Source organism: Carassius carassius, chromosome 32 (assembly GCF_963082965.1).
Source record: "Carassius carassius chromosome 32, fCarCar2.1, whole genome shotgun sequence".
Taxonomy (NCBI): Eukaryota; Metazoa; Chordata; class Actinopteri; order Cypriniformes; family Cyprinidae; genus Carassius; species Carassius carassius.
In genome coordinates, this window is record NC_081786.1 from 16,829,031 (window position 1) to 16,855,305 (window position 26,275).

A 26,275-nucleotide genomic window follows, 5' to 3' on the forward strand; every position below is an offset into this window, starting at 1 on the left:
CCTTAATAGGGTATTCACTTCTTGTTCCATCACCAGAGCCTGCTGGGGGCCGACGACTGTCGGTGTAACCCCATTGAATCTTGGCGGTGGACGGCCGAACTGAATAGATTAGCCTCTTTCTACTGTGTGCAGGACCCATTGAGATACATTTGGCAGTAGTTTCCACGCTGCTAAAAATAGTACTAAGGGAATCAGTCTCTCGAGACTGATCTCTGGTGTAAGAGGCCCCGAAGTGGTGGCGAGCTTCCCAGCTCCGCTACGCTCACGGGCGGACATAACTGGGAGTGACACTCGCAGGAGACCGCTGCGCCCTGAAACACTGGCAGGGTTGGCAGACCGGCCTCCAGAGGGCACTGGGGTGAGACGGGCACCGTATAATGAGGTGGACACCGCTATACCCCAGTAGGGGCTACCCTCAGGGTCGCTGCGCCTCTGGCATCAGGACCTCTTTGTCGAGGACTTCCTAGCTTCGATAATTGCACGAAGGTCTGATTTTGCCTTGGAAGTCCCCGACTCAGAGTGGCACGAGTGGCGATGCTCTGCTTTTGAGCCTCGTGGTATGAGGAGCCTGTCTGTGGCGTGGGTATCTCCCGCCCAGATAACCCACGAGAGCGACGAGGGAGGAAACTCTGGAATGCCGCCGCCTGTTTGCGTGCCTCCTGGAACCTGTCGACGACTGTATTGACTGTGTCGCCGAACAGGCCCGAGGCTTGAAGCGGAGCGTCCAGGAGGCAGACCCTGTCACACTCTCTTATCTAAGACAGGGTCAGCCATAAATGCCTCTCCGCGGCCACCAAGGCTGCCATAGACCGCCCAATCGCACGAGCGGTCTCTTTGGTGGCGCTGAGGGAGAGATCAGCGATCGTCGGACTTGATCCCCTCTCCCTCGTCTACATCTCTCAGCAGGTCAGCTTGATATGCTTGTAGGACGGCCATAGTGTGAAGGCATGCCCCCACCTGACCTACTGCCACATAGCCCTTGCCCATTAACATAGATGTTGTTTTTAACGGTTTTGTGGGCAAGGCCAGAGCTTTCAGAGACGACGCTCAACACGGGGCATCGCTCTGTACCCTCGCTCATCGAGGGTTTCATGTTTCCATGATCTCGCTATTTCTTCGTGGAGATCGGGAAAAAAGGGAAGGCTCCGGGCTGGAGGTGGCTGTCTTGGCTGCAGAAACCGCTCATCTAATTTACTTTTCTGCGGTTCAGATTTTTTCTCTGCAGGCCACTCTATTTTTAATTTATCAACTGCACGAGGAACCACCTCCAACAGCTCCTCATACTGGGGCGATAGGGGTGACGAATCCCTACTAATAGTCTCCACATCCACCTCATCAGACGAAGAGAGGTGGAGTGTCGACCCCTCGCCCTGGGGGGAAGAAACCGACGAGCGTGCTTCCGAACCCAGGGTTTGGGCGCCAGATCTGGCAGATGAGGAAGGAGATAAGGACTGGCCCGTCTCCATACCCTCCACCACAGTGCTTCTCAATCTTTTTTCAATAACGTACCCCCTATCAAATTTTTTCTCAGCCAAGTGCCCCCTGACCGGCCCCAATTATTTGAGATGAAAAAAAAAGCTATGACTACGATGTAGTGATGTGCCATCATTATGAGATTTATTAAACAATGTAAATAATAAAACATTTGCAATAAACATTTGCAATAATTAACAATGTATATTTACTGATAACGCAGTTATCCCCCTTGACTGGCCCCAAACATGTTTGATAAAAGAAACCTATATAAATAATATATATATATATATACACACTGTATATATATATATATATATATATATATATATATATATATATATATATGTGTGTGTGTGTGTGTGTGTGTGTGTGTATGTATATATGATGTGTTTAACATTTTAGCTCAAAAACACTTGTAACAATAAACAACAAACTAAGTTGTACTTTTAATTTTCTTTACTGTTAACGCAGTTTAAGTATACCCCTTGACTGGCCCCAAACATGTTTGATAAAAGAAACCTATATAAATAATATATATACACTGTGTGTATATATATATATATATATATATATATATATATATATATACGTGTGTGTGTGTGTGTGTGTATGTATATATGATGTGTATAACATTTTAGCTCAAAAACACTTGTAACAATAAACAACAAACTAAGTTACACTTATAATTTAGTGCGAAACATGTGCTTGTGCTTCACTGAGGATCTTGTTCATTCTCGGTGGTAGGGAGGAAACAGCAGTGATCAGACTCTTTTCCAGGCCCAGTCTGTTTCTCTGCTTTGTTTTGATCACGGTCATTGCAGAAAATGAGGCCTCACACAAATATGTGGATCCAAAGGGCAGTAGCTGCTGCAAAGCTTTTTCTCCCAGCTCAGGGTACTCCTTTTTTACACACACCCAAAACTGTGTTACAGTGGAGTTTTCATATTTCATCCGTAGGCCATAGTCAGATGACACATCCAAGAGTTTTTCCTGGTGACAGAGAGGGAGCTTGTTTCGGCTTTCTTCTGACAAAAGAAATGGGTTTCTCACCCAACTGAGCTGTGCAGATTTCTCCTCCATATCAGGAAAGTATGAGTTAAAACTCACAATCAGGTTGGCCAAATGTTCCTCTATGATGGACTTCACTGGTGCTCTCTCCACATCTTCCCTGGAGAGGAAAGCATCCACCTGAGAAAAGCAGGTGAGATCCCCCTGTACACATGCCCGTTTCCACAACTCTGCTTTCTTCAGAAAACCACCCACCTTATCATACAGGTTCAGAACGTGGGTGTCCTTGCCCTGAAGACACACATTCAGCTCATTCAATTTACTGAATATATCTGCCAGATAGCACAGCTTTGCAAGCCAATCTTTATCTTCAAACAGGGTGGCATATGGAGATCTTTGCTCTGACAAAAAGGTGTGCACCTCCACCCGTAGTTCCAGCAGCCTGCTCAGTATTCTCCCTCGAGATAGCCAGCGCACTTCTGTGTGTAGCAGCAGTTGCGTGTGTTCTGCTCCCATGTCCTCACAAAGGCGGTGAAACAGTCGTGCATTGAGTGGCCTTGACTTAATAAAGTTAATCACTTTAATGCTGTCATTCAAAACGTCATGCAAAACAGGACTTATATTTTTGGATGCCAGTGCTTCCCTGTGTATGATACAGTGATTCCACTGCACTTCTGGATGTTTACTTCTAATACGCGTCATGAGCCCTTTAACACGGCCTGTGATTGACGCGGCTCCGTCAGTGCATACACTCTTGCAGTTTCTCCAGTCCAGCTCGTTTTCAATGAAGAAATTATCCACAACATTAAAAAGGTCCTCTCCCGTTGTTTTCCCCTCTAAGCTCTTGCAGAAAAGTACATTTTCATAAATGTTGTCAATATCCACATACCTCACAAACGCAATGAGCTGTGCCTTGCCACTGACATCGGTCGACTCATCAAGCTGGAGTGAAAATGCTTCGCCAAGTTTTCCCACAACTTGTTCAACAATATCCGCTCCCATTCTATCTATTCTGCGGGAAACGGTGTCATTAGACAAAGGCACCGTTTTTAATTTAGCCGCGGCATTTTTGTCCAGCATTGTCTCAGTTAATACAACGGCGGCTGGGAGTAACAGGTCCTCAGCGATCGTGAACGGCTTTTTTGCTTTAGCCACGAGCAGTGACACCGCATATGACGCCTGAAGTGCTTTGGCTGATGTTGTGGAGATTTTTCGCATTGTTTCCTGCGATGATCTAAACTCAGCAAGTTTTCTCTTGAAAAAATCAGGTGGCTTTCCAACATGACACTGATGTTTGGTGTTGAGATGTCTCTGCAGGTGCGCCGGTTTCATCGAGCTGTTTGCTAGTTTCTCCCCACAGAAAAAACACAATGCTTGGGGAGGGTTGCCGTTTGTTGCCGTGAATCCCATCAAAACATACCCCTCCTGATATTGACGGTATTTTGTTGGCTCCAATTTGGCTTTCTTTTTTTCTTCATCCTCCCTGTTCTCCGCTGTAGTAGTGCTACGTTTTAACCAGGATTTCATTTATGTCTGTTTATTTAGCAGCTAAGCAACTGATTTCCCGCTCGGCGTGATTAAAAAATTCTTCTTCTCTGATTTAATGTTAGGTATTTACAATCACATTTAAAATAGAAATATTTTATTTAAAGATGTGGTTAACATTTTATTAAACTTATTTTCGTAATCATGGATGATTTTGTATCTTTTAAATTAATTTATTAAAATTTATTAATTTAATTTTTTATTTTATTTTTTATAAATCTCACGTACCCCCTACAGTACCGCAACGTACCCCTGGGGGTACGCGTACCCCCATTTGAGAATCACTGCTCCACCAGATCCACCTGCGAACCCCACGAGTCAGCGTGCTTCGATCCCAGGCAGACCACGCATAAATCGTGAGTATCCCCAGCCGTGATGTAGCGTGGGCAGGGAGGAACACACAATTTATAGCGCGATCTGGATTCGCCCTTCATATGTCTAGTCTTAGCTTTGCTCTATGGCATTATGTTGCTTTATTGGGACAGACAACAATAAAAAAGACTCACAAGACAGACTTTTGAACATGCACACACAGAGCGCTTGCTGAAAGACGCGAAGCTGAAGCCAGCTGCGTGGCACATGCCTTTATAGCTTCTTGGTCGCTACGTCACCCCGCCTGTGACGTCACGCTCTTCCATTGGACTGATTGCACACGATATTCAGAGTTGATCTTGCCAAAGGCGTTTCCCCAAAGCGCTTTTGACGCAGCTAGAGTTCCTGAAGAGGAACTAGAGATTTCTGCTCCATTTTTTTATTTTATAAATAATTTTTATATTTAATTTTTATAAATACATTGAAAATATCATGAAGCATAATAAAGTGCTACTAATTGGATTGGATATTATTTTTATATGGGCTTGAATCAGTTGACCTTTTTATTTGATGCTTTGTTTTTTTTTATGGTAAATGAGGCCATAATTTGATGAAAAAAAAAAAAGTTCTTGAAAATGGCAACTGATTCTAAGGTAAAATTGGTACATAATATTTGTATTGCTGGGCTCAGCAAGGTGTCAGTAATAGCCACTTTATGTCTACCATATTTCCCATTAGTATGGCAGAGATCTCGTAAACAGCAGATTGCTGAATTTGTGTATACTGTATCTCACCCTAAACATCCCCTGAAATGAGTCAAATTGGCCTCTCAGAACTGGTCTAAAACCCACAGTCTCAGCACTTAATTTCCTTCAGCCATTGCTTTGGGCAGGTAATGGCCCTCAAACAGTGCTCGAATTGAGGGGGGGCTGGGGGGATCCGGGACCCCCCATAAGGTATTAGGGACCCCCCATAAGAAGTAAAAAATAGAATTAGGGGGGTCCCTCGGATATTTTTATTTTAGTAAAAATAATAATGACAAATCAAAATAAATGCATGCAAATTATTTACAATAATTTATTTTAAGTGTGTTTATAGGCTAGTTGTCATGTCTCTTTAAAATGTAAACGGCCCGCCTAAAGAGCGCTGTGCGCGCGCATGACATCGTCGACAGGACTGTTTGTTTGGCGCAGCTCCGGTGAAGCTAATTTTAGCTTTTAAAATATGGAGAAAAATAAACCTCCACTCGCAGTCGGGAAGAGAAAGCTTCTTACTGACTTTTTTGAGGGGTAATTGTCTCTCGCTATATATCTTTCTACTTTATATCTAACAGTTATCCACTCCATGTCGGGGCTTTTATATTCCTAGCATATATTGGAAACATTTAGGCTTACGTTACTATTTTTTTTCATAATTAACAGTCCTGGTTCTACAGGAGTGCTAGTGCTAGAGATCTCGATGAAGATGGATAACAGATTTTTAGTAATTATAAAGGGAGCGCTCGTTGTGCGCTTTCTATGCTTTCTAATATCCATTCAGAATTTGTATTTATTTGTATATGACTTGTTTTTCATGCTGCTAGGACCAAAGGCTGTATAAACACGGCAAAGTTTTGGGAATTACATACGCATTTATGCGGGATTCACTCTTGAAATAGCAATGATTTATTTTGATTGCCATAGTATTGTTTGTTTATGAATAAAGCAGCCTTTTTCACTGAAATGGTTGAATAGTCTGCTGACTCACTCACTTATGACAGTGCTTTATCGCCACCTACTGGACGTAACTATTTAAAAATCGTATGTGCTGAAATAGTTGAAAAATCCCAACCAATACACAGGCTGACAGCATGTTTTGCCACAATTTATAATAAACAAGTTTCATGCATTTAATCAAGTCTTTTGGAACAAACATTGTCACATCAATCATCCAGTTGTTTTTAGGGTAAATACTACATTGGTAAATAAAGCTAGAATCATTATGTTGGATGTACACTATTCAAAAGTTCAAGAGTCTCTTCTGTTCACTAAGCCTGCATTGATTTGATCCAAAATACAGTAAGAACAGTAATATTATGAAATATTATTACAATGTAAAATAATAATACAATAAAATATAATTTATTTCTGTGATCAAAGCTGAATTTTCACCATCGTTACTCCAAGTGTTCATCACATGATCCTTCAGAAATCCTTCTAATATGATGATTTGATGCTCAACAAACATTTATGATTAATATCAATGTTGAAAACCGTTATTTACAGTATTTAAAAAAAATTTAGTTTGATGAATAGAAAGTTTATCTGAAATATAAACTTTTGTAGCATTATACACTACCGTTCAAAAGCTTGTGGTTAGAATTTATAAAAAAATGTTGGGAAAGAAATTAATACTTTTATTCAGTACGGTTGCATTTAATTGATCAAAAGTGACAGTAAAGACGTATAATGTAACAGAAGATTCTGTTTCAAATAAATGCTGTTCTTTTGAACTTTCTATTCATCAAAAAATCCTGAAAAATAAAATGACTGACTGCTCTCTTTTCACTGCTTTCAGAGACATTATGAAATAATTATCCCTGTGCCACTGTTGAATTCTGACAGTGATACCATCCAGTGAGTCTGGAAGCCATCTGATTATTTTCTACTGTTTTTGAGACATTTCAATGTATTTTGAAGTCACTTGCTTTTACGGGTGTTCAAGTGCCTTATATGTAGTGCCCTGGTATATTTGCCGTAGCTGCCCTTTTGAGTCTGCTGCTTTGTCACCCTCTAAATCCATAATACTCAAGTAAGTAATTTAAAAGAAGATATATATATATATATATATTATATATATATATATATATATATATATATATATATATATATATATATACATATATATATATATATATATGTATGTATGTGAATTCAAGCGTTTTTAATAAATAGTATATATTTATGCATATTATGATCAAATATATTGTATATTTTGTATAAAGTGTATATTGCGAGACTAACCAACCCCCCGCCCAAATAAACTTGGGGACCCCCCATAAGACTTGACTCAATTCGAGCACTGCCCTCAAACCTAACTCACTGTCTAAAGAGCACTGGACTTCTTTCTAATCCCAGCCAGGAGTGAGAAAAGCAGGGCATATTTTCAGAGCACAAAACCACTACTCAAACAGCCTCAATTAGCAGTGCCTCATCAGGCAGCCCTTTCATCTTCGGAAGGAGAAAGTGTATTAGTTTTTTTGTGTGTGTATGTGTAGCTCCTATCCTTCACAATGAGTGTGGGGCCTATTATTAGAGGCAAGACCTCCGTGCCGGCACTCCCACATGCTAGGTGTCATCAGAGCAGCTGAGCTCAGAACCAATGAGTGGCTCAGTGTGGGCAAATGAAAGCCCAGCCAGACTTCTTGGGTTAAACCAGCCAGAGCCAAGGGTTTTTGATGTACCTCTCTGTCTGAGTGCAGCGCTTTTAGTGCAAACAAAGCGTCTACATGCTGCTGACAGCCAGGGTGGGCAGAGCTTAAAATGCCAAGCACTCGGGAACCCTGGCATGGATGCCTCTGGAACACCGGGGTAGAGCCTTTAGGTGTTAAGCCAGCTTTTAGTGTGAGTTGTGCTGGGCCTGGAAATTTCGCCAATTAGTTTGCAGTAGGACAGTACTACAGGAGTCATCAGTCAGAATTTAGACAATTCTTTGGCACTTTTGCCCCATATGGACCAAAGTATTTAAAATCACCAAACACACCACACAGTTAGAATCAAAGAAAGATGGAATTTGGGAAATATTAATGGAAAAATTACAAATCTGAAAATGAATGAATTGTTAATAAATAAATAAAACAGCATATTGATATACCCATATGGTTATATGACATATATTGTCCTTTAGATGGTTTCAACGGCAACAACATAAAATAGAGGTTTCCCCAGTAACAGCTGAGCTCACAAATGCTGCTTTATCAGACATTACATGCAAGATGAAATGAAAATGTTGTAAAGATAGCCTTCCTTCAGAAATACAGTGATATAAAAACACCAGCACCTCGTTTTGATTTTTAAACGTGCAGTACGTGCCCATGTTTATTCAACGAAGCCTTTTGGAAAATAGGTCAGTTTTGATATGGTGGCGAGAGCCACAAATAATAAATATATGGGAAATACATCACACAGCACAACCACCTGAGCCCAACATCAGTCTCATCACCTTAACTTTAACTCTTGCGTTTGTAGCCGGCGCCATAGCCAGACACAGACTGGAAGTTAACTTAGGGCCAAGCACATACTGTACGCCCGATGAAACCATACAGTATATATCGAGTGATATTGCCATGTATGTTACCTACATCATTTTCACATTCATACATTCTCTGGTTAGATGAACACAAGTGATTCTAGTTTAAAATAAACCCCTTTAGTAACTTTTCTATATGATGATTTTTATATGGTACTACTGTATGTAGCAACCATATGTCGACAGTACATATTTTTATATGCAACTTTATGAAAACTATTTATTGTATGTTTTTTATATCTATATTTTAAAACATGTCTATCGTTTATATTAATATAATAACTAGTTTTGATGGCTTTTAGGATAGATAGACATGTACATGTACATGACGTCCAAAACTGTACATATACATAAATATACATATTTGGATGAACTGGAAATGTATGTCAATATATTATGAAATTGTTCCAATTTTTTAAGAGGTTTCATATTGTTTTACTTTATATTTACTGTATCGCACCTACCCCAAACTCTTGAACAGTTTTGTATAATGTCTTATTTGTAGGGATACTCTCATATACACAAAATTATAAATTTTTCAGATGCTGGCATAAGTTTCTTTTTTAGGAAGGCAATTGAAAGATAATTGTCGAGGAGGAATAAATGATGATTCTGTGTTTCTTCAACTTTGCTGATGCCTCAAATTAGCAACAATATATAGTTTTCTTCACAAGTACTTTAATGCATTTTGTTTCCACTCGCCGAGGCTCATTTCACCATTATATTAGACGATAGATGCTTTTTTTTAATGCAGTACTTTCCAAGGACAGTCACTGGGTGATGTATCCAAATGGAGATCCGGCAGCCTGAACTGCTTTTTAATCATTATCACAACTGGCTCATTAGTGTGTCATTGACTTCCACAGCCTATCCAGACGGCAACAGATTGTCAGTGTCTGGATGAAAATGGGATTTCACAAGGCATGCTCTGCTGTGGTTTAAGGGCATTTGGATTCCTTTTCACTTATAATGCATTTCTAAGCATTCACAATACACAACAGCACAATTAAGTATCAGTCATTGATGCTTATTAGTGCTGCTTAAGTACACTAAAAACTCTGAACAGTCATTTTATTGCTAAATATTGGGATTATTTCATTAATAAATTTAAATGGAACTCTAACTACACTCTATGTAAACAACAAGTCAGTAAGCACTGATAAAGACTATCCGTTAGATGTAAGCTAAAATGTGTTTGATTCACTAAACACAACTGACACATTAGAGTCAGTTTTTCAGTAAGTGGACTACACTGGTTTCATATTGTGCTTTTGATTCACTAAAGAGATCCAAATCATAAGATTAATTTATTATGTAAATGGGTTACATATGTTTTTATTTACTAAAAAGAACCGGCTCATAAGAGTTATTAATTTTGTAAACAGACTACACTGGTCTCACCACAAGGAACCAACTTATAGGAGTTTTTTTGTTCTCTAAACAACCTACCAGGGCTATTCAATTGGCGGCCCGCGGGCCACATGCGGCCCGCCAATCATCTCCATGCGGCCCAACGGCACCAACCTCCCTCCTCCTCTTTTCGCTCCGATTGACCTGAGAAACGTTTTACGTGTGAATATTTCAGCAGTTATTATATGTGTCCCGAATTTATGTCGACTGAACCAGCGATAGGCTACCAATCCTTCGTGAATGAATCATTCTTTTGGTTCGATTCTTTCTAAACGCGCTTGCATAACGGTCTAAAACTATTCGGATTCATTCGGACCGCTCCGTAACTGAATCATCTGAAGCGGTTTCTCGTTCAGTACAGTTACAACAAATAGCGATGTTTTCAGTTGTTTCACTAGTTGTTTAAACACGGCCCAGCGCGGAGTTGCGTTTACTCCCGGTCCACACTAATATTTAACAGCGTTGCGACAACCAGTGGAAGCGTTTCAGTTCGACAGAAACATTTCTGTTACAAACCACAAATCACTCGATGATTTAATTAGTATTAAATCGGATGAAACAGCCTCAACATTCCCAACAAGACTGATGAGGAAAGCAGGAGAAACATTGTGGCATGACCGAAATTAGAAGACTTTAAATCCCCTAATCACCCTTACAAACATTTACCACATTTACTGTAGTAATTTACCATGGTTGGGCAGAAATGTGCAATATTTATATTGAATACTATGTAGTAATAAATAAATATAGTAAATATATACTATAATATTATATAGTTTAATAGTAAATATAGTGATTTATATTGCATTAGTTTTATTAGGTGGGTAGAGGAATATATATTTAATGCTTGTTATGAAATTATGTCAGTTTCTTTGTAAAGGTGCGTATAGTTTTTAACTTGTGTTTAGGCATTTTTTATACAGTGGGAGCCTGTGGTTAACAAGTCTCACTGTCAGAATATTTTCATTTAAGCATAACAATTATAAATAAAATAATTATTATTTCTCACCAACAGCTATAAGTTTGTATAAATAATTTATTTGTTCCAAGGAAAATAGTTGTACACAGCTGTAAATTATCAAGTTTTTATTTATTATGGTTTTATATATTTGCATACTGTTGGGTACCACATTTCCAAGTAAATACCACACTTCTTTAGGGTTACTTTAGCTTATTTATTGAAACTGTTATGTTTCAATAAATAAGATAAACCCCCAAACCAACCCACCGGCCCACCTCAACTTTTCGATTTGATAATGCGGCCCTCGAATGAAACTAATTGAATAGCCCTGACCTACACTGTCTGTGTGGTTCTATAAACAAACTACACTGGTCACATTGTGTGCTTTGCAATATTGCTGGAAACTGTTCAAGAATTTCAGTATGCTGTTCCATCCCTCCGCAAATGCAAGAACCATTACTGGGAATCAAACATAAACTGATTTCTGGCTCCCTCTTCTAGACAAGCATCATTCACATTTTTTTAGATAACATAAAAATCTAGTTCATCATTCTATAATTTGTCTTTGATGATCAACAAATGATTTATCAATGTGCAACTTTCAGCTCAAGTCAAGGGACTTCAATGAGTATCATCAGATACCGCTCTTGCTGACAGTGTCACGTATCATTTTCATTAGCATGTGCAAACATGAGTATGTCTTAATAGAATTTGCTGAATTTCAATGACATACGAACCATTGTGTACTGTATTCATGTTAGAAAGAAACATTAGTTTGCTATTACACAGTGTGTAGACGTGCTTCTGCTGCCGGTGTCAGAATTTCACAGGTTATTCCAGGAACATAGCAGTGTGCCACCTCCCTGCACACTCAGGGCACACCTCCAGCGAGAGAGGGCAGAGCGTGCCTTTCAACAGAGCTGATGTCTGCAATAACTGAGAGCCAGCTTGGAGGGAAAAAAAACACAAATCACTTGTGTGATTCAGTGACACACACACACACACACACACACACACACACACACACACACACACACACACACACACACAAGACACAGTCTGATCAATACTTATTTTAAAACAACTGAAATATATACATAATATTACTGGATGCTCCAAAAATTCACACTTTCACAGATGAGAAAGGAACCCGATAACTCTGTTTTGGAAAATGGTTTCTAGCTGGTTATTAATTGGTGTAAACTGGTAGACCATATAAGCAGGTAGCTGGTAAGAAAGATACAGTAAGTAACAAACCGGCTGGTGATACTAGCTTTAGGGCATAGTTTACACAAAAATGATAAGTCTGTCATTATTACCCTCATGTTGCTCCAAACCTTGGCATGCGTTTCCCAAAAGCATCATTAGCTAACTATGGTCGTTAGTTATTGAACTCTATTGGTAATGACGGAACTTGCAACCATAGTTGCTTTTTAGAAATGGTTGACTTTCTTTATGTTGCATAACAGAAAAGCAGACATTTGGAAGAATATTTCAGTTCGTTATGCACATACAGTAAATGTTAATTGGGTCCAGAGCAACATTGTACTAGGACTGTACAGTATTAACTAAATTTCTTTTTGTTGTTAGCGATAATTAGACAGTATTTTGCTGAGTGTGTTTTTGTACTGGTTTAGACTTTTTTTGTGGGCAGCTGATTAATAAAGCTTTTTGTATTCTTCAAATTATGTGCAGTGGATAGTTCACAGCAATGACAGAAATCGTCTTTTTCATTAAGGGCTGCCTTTTGCCCCTCTAAATTGATTTCCAGTGGCAATTTTTGCCTTATTGGATGTGTAGGTATACATCTATACATACATCAATAAATGAGAATGTCATGAAAAAGTTCATTTATTTCAGTGATTCAACTCAAATTGTGAAACGTGTGTATCAGTGCACACAGACTGAAGTAGTTTAAGTCTTTGGTTCTTTTAATTGTGATGATTTTGGCTCACATTTAACAAAAACCCACCAATTCACGATCTCAACAAATTAGAATACTTCATAAGACCAATAAAAAACAAAAACAAAAAAAAAAACATTTTTAGTGAATTTTTGGCCTTCTGGAAAGTATGTTCATTTACTGTACATGTACTCAATACTTGGTAGGGGCTCCTTTTGCTTTAATTACTGCCTCAATTCAGCGTGGCATGGAGGTGATCAGTTTGTGGCACTGTGAGGTTGTATGGAAGTCCAGGTTTCTTTGACAGTGGTCTTCAACTCCTGCATTTTTTGGTGTCTTGTTTCTCTTGTTTGCTGGCCAGTCAAACACACCAACACCATGGTCATTTAACCAACAGTGTGGGCAGGTGCCAAATCCTGCTGGAAAATGAAATCAGCATCTTAAAAAAGCTGGTCAGCAGAAGGAAGCATGAAGTGCTCCAAAATGTCTTGGTAAACGGGTGCAGTGACTTTGGATTTCAGAAAACACAATAAACTAAAACCAGCAGATGACATTACACCCCAAATCATCACAGACTGTGGAAACTGGACTTCAAACAACTTGGGCTATGAGCTTCTCTACCCTTCCTCCAGACTCTAGGAACTTGGTTTCCAAATGAAATACAAAACTTGCTCTCATCTGAAAAGAGGACTTTGGACCACTGGGCAACAGTCCAGTTCTTCTTCTGCTTAGCCCAGATAAGACGCCTCTGATGTTGTCTTTGGTTCAGCAAATTCCTTGACACGTTTGTATGCCTTGACCACAGCCTCAGTAAATTCCTTGTGAAGTTCACTCAAATTCTTGTATCGATTTTGCTTGATAGCCCTCATAAGGCTGGCCAGTTTGAGTGTAAATGTATATTTCTGACTAACTTTTTGCACATTTGATGTTAGTTCTAGCGAGAAATCAGTATTGTAGTGATTAAATATTTGTTTAGTTATCACAAAACTTGTTCTATTTTGTTGTAGATCATTAAACCGTTATGCTGCCCCAGAAGTCTGTCCGAAATCAGTTTCATGAGGTGCCGTTGTGCAAAAACGCTGCCTGGAAAGTCATTGCCTCATACGGCAGCGAGGTAGCAAGTCAGCTAGCAAGTCAGCTAAGTTTTTGGATGCAGCCCATGAGACCATTTTGAAGGCTCAGGAAACCTTTGCATGTGTTTTGAGTTGATTAGCTGATAGCATGTCAACATATTCTAATTTGTTGAGATTGGTGGAGAAGAACTGTTGAATGCAGTTGTTATTTTAGTTTACTTTTTGCACAAAAAGTATTCTTGAAGCTTTATAAAATTATGGTTGAACCACTGATGTCACAAGAACCATTTTAATGATGTCTTTCTATGTTTCGGTGCCTTGATCGTGGTTGTACCCTTGCTGTCTATGGAGGGTCAGAGAGCTCCCGGATTTCATCAAGTATATCTTAATTTGAGTTCCGAAGCTGAACGAAGGTCTTACAGGTTTTGAACAACATGAGAGTTTGGGTGAACTAACCCTTTAAAATATAAAACAAAAAGTGGAGCCAAGCCACTGTCTTAGGTCCAATCCCAATTCTACCCCTTAGCCCTTTCCCTGTCTCGATTTTCTTTTGTTTGGAGGGGTAGGGGAAGGGCCAGATAGCCCTTCAAACGAAGATTTTTTGGGACCACACTTCAAACGAAGGGGTATGAATTATCTCGGCAAAATGGCTGCTACAGCAAACAAAAAGACAAAACAAAAATTGCTGATATTTGCTAACGTTATATCATTACAGACTGCATGATAGTGCCACAGCATATGTCTGATCAGGGCGATAACTACCGTAGACTAATCCCCCCAATAATTAGAAATCGCTTAACCATTTTCTCAAATATTGCCTATTCGAGAGAGAGAGAGAGAGAGAGAGAGAGAGAGAGAGAGAGAGAGAGAGAGAGAGAGAGAGAGAGAGAGAGAAATGGAGGTTGCGTGTATTTACGTCTGTTCGTTTATCTTTTTACAGTGAGTTTACTTAAAAACAGCGATTGTATCCTCTCGTCGCTGGAAAATATAATGTAGCGACTAGGGGAAGGGGAAGGGGTATAAAATAAAATTGGGATTGGGCCTTAATGAGTAAGTCACTGAATCATGTATTCAAGCAATTTGTTCAAAATCACTGATGCATTCAGAAACAAAGTTTTATGAATAAATAATTGGATCATTTACTCAAATTATTTTGTTAAAAAATGCAGATTCACTCTGTTCTGAAACGCTGAATTTCACAATGTGAGTAACATGCTGTCAGCTCACACATCATTAACAACAGTTACAATCTTTACAGTGGACCCCACTTTTTATAATATATATATATTTGTGTTCCACAGAGGAAAGAAAATCAGTCAGGTTTGAAACGATGTGAGTGTGAGTAAATGATGACATATTATTCAAGTTCATTCCAAAACACACAGGAACTAGCACTCACCTCCAACAGACCTAATCATTACATTGGCTGTTTTTTGGGTCACCCTTACTGCCAATAATTCTTTGCCCTTCCTGACCTTTATGAAATTTCTTCTTTAGTGCTTCTGGCACAAGGAAGGGTGCAATCTCATCTCATTCCTATTTATTCCAGATCATATTGAACATATTGATTTTCTTCCTTTTAAGTACAGTTCTCTCCTACCATGACGTAGTGCCCTAAATCTAAGCATTCAAGGAAAGATATTATTTTAGTCTATAAGCAATAAAAGTAAAAGCTCAGTTCAGGGGTTGTTTGTGCCGACTGCATTGCTGCAGCAAAACATCACTCTTCTACTTTCGGACATAATGTGTGTAACCACTGTCGCCGTGAAGTCCTCAGTAACGTCAGATTGAACTGAATGCAGAAAATCAATGACCATCCTGACACTTGAGAGCTCAGAGGGTTAAAGTGATCCAGTTAGGCTTTCATTTAGCTTTAATGAAAATGCATAACTGCATGGCTGCTGGGTGCAGCTCTGTTATTGTCTCTGGAGAAATGCTAGGCGTGTGTCACAGTGTCACATTAGCACACAAATAATATAGCAAAACCACTTCAAGTATGCCAGACTAGTGCATGATCCATCATCCCCTTGTACATACATTAATGCTGCTGAAGCCCAAGGGCCACAAATGAACTGTGGATAGATACAGGGAATTCAATCCTGGTGTCTTCCATCATGAAATAATATATAGAAATCCTGGGCGCAGGGCAGAATAAAACAATAATCTGCAAGAGGCCCTGTGTTAATAAAAGACACCAATGCAGAAGAAATAATTAAGGCTATAAATCAATGAAAACGTTTTATTGAATCAAACAATTATATATCTCATGCTTAGCATAGCTGCATTGTTTTGAATCAAAACAGTACTGTGAAATATTAGTATTTGGTACTCAAGAAACATTTCTTATAATTACCAATGTTGAAGACCATTGCACTGATTAATATTTGATTAACAGATAGTTCTAGTAACTGCATTTGTTTGCAATATAATAGTTTGGAATGAGCATGGGTAAATTATGATACAATAATTTTTTTTTTTAACTATACCTTTAAGTTTAATGAATTCCAGATGCTACATTTATCACACCCTGTTTTTCCACAGACTGTCTTATCGAACTGGGCAGGATACAGCCAACTGTGACACATGTCGTAACAGTGCCTGCATCATATACAGGTGAGTCTCTGATATCACAATCTTTCAGCTTGGCCAACATTTTTATACTGTTGAAATAATTTTTTTTTTCATTGTACATTTTGAAGTTTCATCTGAATCCTTGATTCAGAGATTCTTTGCATAAAAAGCCACACATTTGTACAAGTGCAGCTGCAGTGTCCAATCATATTGTCAAATTTGTCTCTGTTGCAGTAAAGCTTTGAAGAACTAAAAAGTATAAAAATCTGTGCTGTTAGCCTGAGCTCTTCTACCAATAAGAATTCAAGTGTAATATGAAAAATATCATCAGTTCCTTTGATGCATCCCGCATATGGACTTCATACATTTTTACCAGACCAACTGAAAAATCCACTCAGAAACTGTAAAACTACACCATTTTTTTCTTCAATGCAAGTTAAGTGCAATGGTACGATTCTCAGAAACATAATCTTTAATTTAAATATTTTACATGAATGGTTTTGCTGTTAATTGTGTTATAAAAGCAATAATTACCCCCATGTTCTTTCAAACCCATACGTCTTTGAAATCCAGAATGGCAGACCTAGATCACACACACACACACACACACACACACACACACAAACACACACGGCTATGTTTTCATTAATGTTTGTTTTGCAGCAATATGCTTGCACATGGGAGTAAAACACAAACATTTTGCCTGTCAAGCATTTTTGTATTAATTCATTTACACATTGAAATCAAATGCAGTGACATGTACATAAAGGCATGCCATCTATCATCAGACAAATGCAGCATTTCACCGCCTACCAGACGGCCATGGAATACATTACTTGGGTCAGAAAAGAAATCAAAAATATGCAATTCTGTTTGCACAGTGAGGGAAATCAAATACACCCAGAAATGCATACTGTATCAGCTTGTCAGCACTCTTTGAACACTGGCCCAGAGGACAATACTATAGAGAAGAGCTAGAAAACATAAATAAAAAAAACTACAGTACACTCTAATGCACACATAGTAATTGGTACTGTTGATTATTTGGGTGTAATTAGTAAATTAAGGATTTTTAAATCAATAATGAAATCTGTAAATGTTATTTTAAAATTAATATTAGTGTTACTATATGTAATTATATGATATGATATTATGTTTTATTATTATATCTTTCTATTTAATTCTATTTAAATCATACAGATTTAGAACACCATAAGTAAATAACATAAGTAAATATTGCCAGATTTTTCAATTGTGGTTAAAATCCCTTCTGTATTAAAGGACTGTTTATTTGATTGTTAGTATGTTTATCGTGAATATTCATCCATTCTGCTCAGGGGTGCTTCCGTTCATTAAGTAAACCATGAAATTAAAGGATCTGATTTGTAAAAGCTATAATTAGTTTTGGTTCTCAGGAACAGTTCATGGTGAAAAGACAGTGGGTTTGGGTGAGCAATAAAAAGGTGTTAAATTGCAGTTCAATGCCTTTTCCTGAGATCCCCTATAACCCACTACTGGAATGTTCTTATAGAAGGGGACACACTGTGACACTAGTATGAGGAGAATACTGAGCAGAAACAGAGAGAAACATGTATGGTTGAGGATGATGTGGTTGTCCTAGTTACCAAAGTGATGAGGTGGTATAGAAGGGAAAGGTCTTCCTAGCTTTGGTTGGGGTTAGTGAATCAGAGCAATCTGTCTATAAATCTATAGGTGCATCTCAATAAATTAGAATGTTGTGGAAAAGTTAATTTATTTCAGTAATTCTTGTGTATTAAATAAATTCAGTGCACACAGACTGAAGTAGTTTAAGTCTTTGGTTCTTTTAATTGTGATGATATTGGCTCACATTTAACCCTCTGGAGTCTAAGGGTATTTTTGAGGCCTGGAGAAGTTTTGTCATGCCCTGACATTTGTGCATTTTTCAGTTTCTTATAAATATCTAAATGGGTAAAGTCTAATCTCACCGTAATCAGCACAAACTGGGCTGTAATAATTTGTGAAATGCATGTATGTACATGATTGTATTTTTGAGAAAAAAAATGTTATGCGTGGTCAGTGAAAAACTAAAAATGTTAAATCACTTGAATAAGGCAAAAAAAAAAAACACAAAAAGGACATTGGTTCCCGGGACTTTTGAGAACTGGAGCTTGTAGCCTAGAATTTTTCTTTCTAAATTATGTGAAAATCATCTTGTTTACTCACTTACATAAAACAATATATTGATTTAAATTTTCACTTTTTGTTGGTAAAAGTCATATGCGAGTAGGCGTCAACTATCATGAATATCTTTGTGATTTACACCTGAGAAGACAAAGGCCCGCATAATGAGCTGCATAATGAGCCTCTCAGTCAGCTGTGCCACTGAGAGGGAGGAGTTACAAAAAAGAGTGTGAGAACAAAATAAATGTATATAATTTTATGTTTGTAGTTTATTTAGAATATATTTAATCATCCCACAACATAATTTAATATCCACTTGGCGGAGCAGTTAAACAGTTTATTAGGAACAATCAAAGCTGACTTTCAAACTAAATTCTTTGCATCATTACTCCAGTCACACAATCCTTCAGAAATCCTTTTAACAATCTTATTTTCTACAAAAACATTTATTGTTATTTTTATCATTATTATTATTATTATTATTAATGTTGAAAAGAGCTGAGAATATTTTTCAGTTTTTCTAGGGGGGATAAATTGAAGGAACAGCATTGTTTGTTACATTTGTAACAGTTATCTTTATTTGTTACATTTATATTATTTACATCAAGCTTTTGAATGGTATTGTATTGTATATTGTTATTGAAACTTCATAATATTTCACTTGATTATACATTTAGTCAGGAATTATAGTTTGGAAAAAGTCTAACTAGTAAAATGTTTAAACGTTATGTGAAAACTAGTACAAGTATATAAATAAATAAAAATAGACTTACTCATGTTTATGATCTCTGCTGAATAAAGCACTTCATCCTTTTTTTCTGAGGAAATCCAAATCTCAAATCCTCAACCACATCACATCTTTTTGGGGTGAATTATGTCTTATTCCTCTCATCGCAAAGCAAACAGTAAAATAAAAAAACTTGAAGAATAGTCTCGCTGCGTTTTCTTCAGTTGTGTGGGTGTATTCAAGCCGTGCGCTTCACTGAAACATTAGAATCTGAATAGAGCGTTCAGTGCGGGGGCGTGGTCGCATTAGAAGATAATGAAGAGAGACGTGAAAAACAAACATAGCATTTTCATATGGATTACTGTATCACAGAATATTTGTTTTCAGCGGCACTTGTTTAGTTTAAAAGTAGACATTTCAAGCTTTCTATAGATATATCTTTCATGTCACTTCGTTGAGTATTCACGGAGTTACAGTTTTAATGACGTGTTTGTAAATGAAGATCAGCGCATACAAAGGCTGCAGACCTTGTTTGTAAACTTTACTATTAAAACTGAAAGTGTAATTTAAGTTCTTTTCGGGGGTTATCAGGAGAAAATGACTCATAACGCGGATACGTGTTAATCGACTCCAGAGGGTTAACAAAAACCCACCAATTCACCATCTCAACAAATTAGAATATGGTGACATGCCATTCAACTAATCAACTCAAAACACCTGCAAAGGTTTCCTGAGCCTTCAAAATGGTTTCTCATTTTGGTTCATGAGGCTACACAATCATGGGGAATACTGCTGATCTGACAGTTGTCCAGAAGACAATCATTGACACCCTTCACAAGGAGGGTAAGCCACAAACATTCATTGCCAAAGAAGCTGGCTGTTCACAGAGTGCTGTATCCAAGCATGTTAACAGAAAGTTGATTGAAGGAAATAGTATGGAAGAAAAAGATGCACTGAGAGAACCACACCCTTATGAGGACTGTCAAGCAAATTCGATTCAAGAACTTGAGTGAACTTCACAAGGAATGGACTGAGGCTGGGGTCAAGGGATCAAGAGCCACCAGACACAGACGTGTCAAGGAATTTGCTGGACCACAGACAATGTCAGAGGAGTCTTACCTGGGCTAAGAGGAAGAAGAACTGGACTGTTGCCCAGTGGTCCAAAGTCCTCTTTTCAGATGAGAGCAAGTTTTTCATTTGGAAACCAAAGTCCTAGAGTCTGGAGGAATGATGGAGAAGCTCATAGCCCAAGTTGCTTGACGTCCAGTGTTAAGTTTCCACAGTCTGTGATGATTTGGGGTGCAATGTCATCTGCTGGTGTTGGTCCATTGTGTTTTTTACTTGTTGCACAGTTTTGCGTTAATTTTCTTAATTTGTTATTTAAATAAAAATATATTTCTCGTTTAGGCCTATTTATTCATTATATATATATATATATATATATATATATATATATATATATATATATATATATAGGCCTATATATAGGCTAGCTTTATTATGTTTTTCTCCACTCGCAGAAGCACGGCAGGTGCGTGATGTGATATGAAGACCATGTGAATCCTCACGTTCTCTTGTTTGCTGCTTTTTTGCACGTGTAAAATGAATTACCGGGAAACAAATGTTAGTATTTTTAACTGGTCACAGACACTTAACCTTTCAATTCTAATTTAAAATAATCTTGTCAGTTAATGGTTAATAATCGGTTAACGAGCATCGGTTGTTGGTTAGGAAAAATAACCGAAATGAACATCCCTAGTTTGTTCATTTATACTAAATATAGTCTAGCCAATTTAGAATACTGGTTTCCACACAAATACTGTACCTCAAACAGTAAGAATAAGTACATTACACCACATAAAAAGAGGTTGCTACAATTTTTACAAATGTTATTGTTTTTTATAATAATAATAAATTTACATCTGCATTCTAACTCAAGCTACTACTACAATCAAATGTGCATTTCTAAGAGACCAATTTTTTTTTTAAATTTTTTTTTTACATTGGTATTAATATTATCAGGCAACACAAACCTGTTTCTTCATTTGATGCAGTTTTACTCATTAGAAAATGTAGAAACTAAGAAATTCTTTTTTCTATTAAGATATTTATTATGTTAAGGAAAAATGGCTGGAAAAGTGTAAAGAATTAAATAAGATGAAGTGTTTGTCATGTTCTGACCATAAAAAGTATAACCACAATTAACTGTCTAGTTTCTACAGCTTTGGAGCAAAAATCTGACGTTAAACTTGGTCATTGGTCACAAATTGGTCATTTATTGTGATAATTATAGATATAAACTGATCTGAAAAAAATTATCGTCTTGGCCATATCGCCCAGTCCTACTTAAAAGTAATTCTAAGTAGATAAAGGAGATAAATAAATGAGAGTACAATCACAGGTTTCAATTATCCTGTCCAAATGCACCACACAAAATTCAGATGTGGGGGTGGGGGGTTGGGGGATGGAGGGGTTAATTTCTAAATAACGCAAGGTCCCCAGATAATACTAATCCTGTTCAAATAGGGCTATAGTGTGCATTTCTGTCTCGGTAAGTTTGAGCTATTGGCTCAGACACACATAGTTAGTTGAAAGAAATACAAATTGGTCATTTATTGTGATAATTATAGATATAAACTGATCTGAAAAAAATTATCGTCTGGGCCATATCGCCCAGTCCTACTTAAAAGTAATTCTAAGTACTTTTGAGCAGCTTTAGCAGCAGTATACATCGCTATTCAGATCACAATTTTAGTGAATTGTAATAGCAGCAGAATCATTAGGTGAAATAAGCATTTTTTGTCTTTGCTTATTCAATAGGGCTTACAGCAGGATTTGTGCAGCAGCTGTATTATTTTTTACCAAATTCTGATTACATGTTATAACAGCTGTAGCTCACACAGTATTCACTTTACAACATTGCGAATATCATTAAAAGAAACAGCATGTATTACAACTCAATACTGAAATGTTAGTGTATATTATCAATAGCAGCAGTGGCAGAAGTTAATAATCAATGTAGTTGCATGAGGGTACAGTGAAAAGCTTGCTGGTAGTGATCACAGTGCCACACAGAAACAGTAAACGTGGAAGCGACAAAACCATCATACAAATTCATTTATTCATTTATTTATTTTTTTGTATCTGATAAACTGCGTCAGAAATAGAATAGGGCTTTGGTTACAATTGTGAATTGTTGCATGGCCGTATCGGATTGTGATGGGTTCTATTGATTTTATCATGTTGTGCTGCTCGCTGTTAGAAAAAAAAAATAGACATTTGCCTAGCTACCTATGCCTAATTGATGGAGCTAACAGCAGTTCAGTTACTTTGGGTGGTTACAGCAGCATAGGCAAAAGAAAGATAAAAAGGTTTTAAGGTTAATGTGTTACAAATTAATATTATTTTAACCTGGTGAAATGTAAATTACACATTGCACAAAACTTTATTACAAAACTTTATTAGTTTCTTTTTTTTAAAATCCATCTAACCTGACCATAGAACGGGACTCGCAAAGCCTTGCATCGTATCTGGGAGATAAATAAATGAGAGTACAATCACAGGTTTCACTTATCCTGTCCAAATGCACCACACAAAATTCAGATGTGGGGGTGGGGGGTTGGGGGATGGAGGGGTTAATTTCTAAATAACGCAAGGTCCCCAGATAATACTAATCCTGTTCAAATAGGGCTATAGTGTGCATTTCTGTCTCGGTAAGTTTGAGCTATTGGCTCAGACACACATAGTTATTTCAGTCATTAGTTAAATAAACCTATGGGTACATCACCCAGGTTCACATTGCTAAGAAACTAGTTTAAACTATCTGGTCAACTGATCAGGTAAACACAGCAATAGTCCACAAGCAGGCCCAGGTTCACATAGATACTGTAGCAAACACAGTCTCATGGCTCTCCGGAGCAGAAGCAGTAAGTATGTTTTGGCAATAAACCTGCTTATTCTGGGGGGGGGGGGGGGGGGGGGTCTTTTCATCTCTCTTCTGCCTTACAGGGATGATTTCAAGCATGTTATTGTGTAGAAGCAGTATGCTTTCATGCTTATAGCAGTGTACATATTTTAGCAGTTTTGTTTATCTTCTTTCCTAGCTTTGTTGGGGAGTTATTTCATATGCTATTTGTGCAATAGCAGTATGTCTTTAATACTCACAGCATTGTATGACTATATGCATTGACTGTAGCAAGTTCCCATATTGCTTGCAGTAGCAGCAGCAATAATCTATAGCTACAGCAATAATCATCAGCAGCCAAAATAAGACCAATACATTAACATTGTCATAACCATTACCATGCTAAATTTATTCAGAGAGTTGTCATGATTGTACTGGAATCACTTGGTGAAGTGATATGGACATGGAGTGCAGTCAAGAGCTGCCTGGAACTACATTCACAGTACGTTTCCCTGAAAATAATACACACCTTAGAACATTCATTAGCCAATCACATTCATGCATTCAATGGCCCAGTAGTATAAGGACATTCAGATAACTGCTCATTAGACATGCACTGAAATGAAAATTCCTGGCCGTAGCCAAACAAAATGAAACACTGGGCCAAAGGCCGGATACAGAACACATTTTTTGTGTTTGTATTTATCCCATTTTGCCATAAAAAGTATATGTATATTATAATAATAGCCAAAATATGCTGATTCTAGCAGATATCATACCAATAAAGCACAATTTAACTTAAAATCAACAAGTTAGTAAAATAATTTTTTTGGGGTCATTTTTGACACCCTCCTTTAATCAGGCGTGTATTTTTTACTGTATAAATAAATGCAGCCTTCCTGAGCAGAAGAGACTTCTTTTTAAAGTCACCATGAAATCAAAATAGAAAATTCTTATTTTTTAATGGAATACTGTAGTGTTTATTATAAATAATTTATCAGTGCACTTCATTTTTTTTATGTGACCTAGTAATCTTTAATCAAAAATGGTAACCTCCCCTCCCCCTCAAAACAACTAATCTTCTCTTATGGTCATGAGCTATGGCACAAAGGCGGAGCTAGTGACCCGAGGGGTAAACCGAGCGGCAACCTCCCACTCTCTCTCGTGAAGCCAACAAGGAAGTGACTAAAACTGTAATTCATCCACTGGCCGCTTGAGGCTGGCTGCAAAAGGGAGTCAATCCCGTAGACTCCCCATGTTAAAATGCCCAACTTTACAGCAGGAAAAACGTACTCGGTTACGAACGTAACCTCGGTTCCCTGAGATACGGAACGAGTACTGCGTACGGGGAAAAGCTCCTTTTTTCCTCGATACTGAAGCCTTTTTTCAATAACGCAGTGCAACTGCACTGCCATTGGTTTAATCTGTAAACTTTTTTAAACCAATGACAGCGCTGCGTAGCTGCGCGAGCCTGTGGCGATGCAGCACGCCAAAGCCCGCCAAAATGGGCGGGGCGAATGGCTATATAAGCAGGCAATCGCCGGAGGAAATCAGGTCATACGACTGAAGCGACGACACTGAACCCGCAGCCTCGTGGCACGGCATATAACGCAGTACTCGTTCCGTATCTCAGGGAACCAAGGTTACGTTCGTAACCGAGTACGTTCCCTTTCGATACTTCACTCATACTGCGTATGGGGAACGAATTCAACCCGGCTGTGCCACGGTAGGGAATGACAAGACTTATCTTGAACACCCTGGTTTCCAGAGGATAAGTGAGAGGGCCGGAGCCATCGAACCCTTGACGCTACACTGCTAAGAGGGAGCTAGCTCCCTGGAGGGGGTATGATGACGGAGTCTGCTAGAGGCCGTCGTATCAAACCGAAAGAACCCGAGCATGCAAGGTCGAGATATCCAAGTTATAGAATCTGACAAAAGTGGACGGCGAGGACCAGCCGGCCGCCTCACAGATGTCCTTGATAGAGACACCACTAGACCAGGCCCATGAAGAGGCCATCCCTCTAGTAGAGTGGGCTCTTACTCCTATGGGGCACTCAAGGCCCATAGAGGAGTAACATAGAGTGGTAGCTTCAACTATCCAACGCGAGAGGCGTTGCTTTGAGACCGAGGACCCCTTGGTGCGGCCACCAAAGCAGACAAAAAGCTGGTCAGATTGCCTGAACGGCTGTGACTGCTCAATGTATATCCTCAAAGCCCTCACTGGGCAGAGTAAATCCAGCTCTCGCTCACCTGACAACGGAGGCAGAGCTGAGAGAGAAATTACCTGTGCTCTGAATGGCGTCGAGAGCACTTTAGGACGTAGCCATGCCTGGGTTTTAAAATGACCTTCGAGTCATTGGGCCCAAACTCAAGGCATGCAGGGCTCACTGAGAGGGCCTGCAAATCGCCAACAAGCTTGACCGATGCTAGAGCAAGTAGCAGAGCGGTTTTGAGCGTTAGGGGCCGAAGGTCAGCTGACCGCAGCGGTTCAAAGGGAGGTCCTTTGAGTGCTCCAAGGACCGTGTGAAGGTCCCAAGTGGGAACGGTGAGAGGACGTGGGGGCTTCAACCGCCTAGAATCTCTCAGGAAACGCACAATGAGGCTGTTTCGACCCACTGATTGGCCAGCAATAGGAGCATGATTTGCTGCGATGGCTGCTACGTAAACCTTGAGCGTGGAAGGGGTGAGACCCTTGTCTAGACGCTCTTGGAGAAATGACAGTATCTGAGATACGTCACACTCAACAGGGTCTTTGTTTTGTGCTAAGCACCAGTCAATGAAGACTGACCATTTCTGGGCGTAGAGGCGTCTTGTAGACGGGGCTCTTGCCTGAGCAATGGTGTGTAGCACGTCCCCGGGGAGGCTCAGAGGCTCCCATCGAGGGACCATACATGCAGAGCCCAGAGTTCTGGCTGTGGATGCCAGATTGTCCTGT

General features: G+C 38.7%; 1 protein-coding gene across 1 annotated transcript in view; it reads left to right on the forward strand.

Moving 5' to 3' along the window:
* The window catches only part of insyn2ab (inhibitory synaptic factor 2Ab), a 57,898-nt gene that overhangs the window by 15,563 nt on the left and 16,060 nt on the right, over nt 1-26,275 (forward strand). Inside the window, exon 3 of the mRNA XM_059521069.1 lies at nt 16,517-16,588. Coding sequence (XP_059377052.1) covers nt 16,517-16,588 — 72 coding nt within the window. The remainder of the gene's footprint in view (nt 1-16,516; nt 16,589-26,275) is intronic.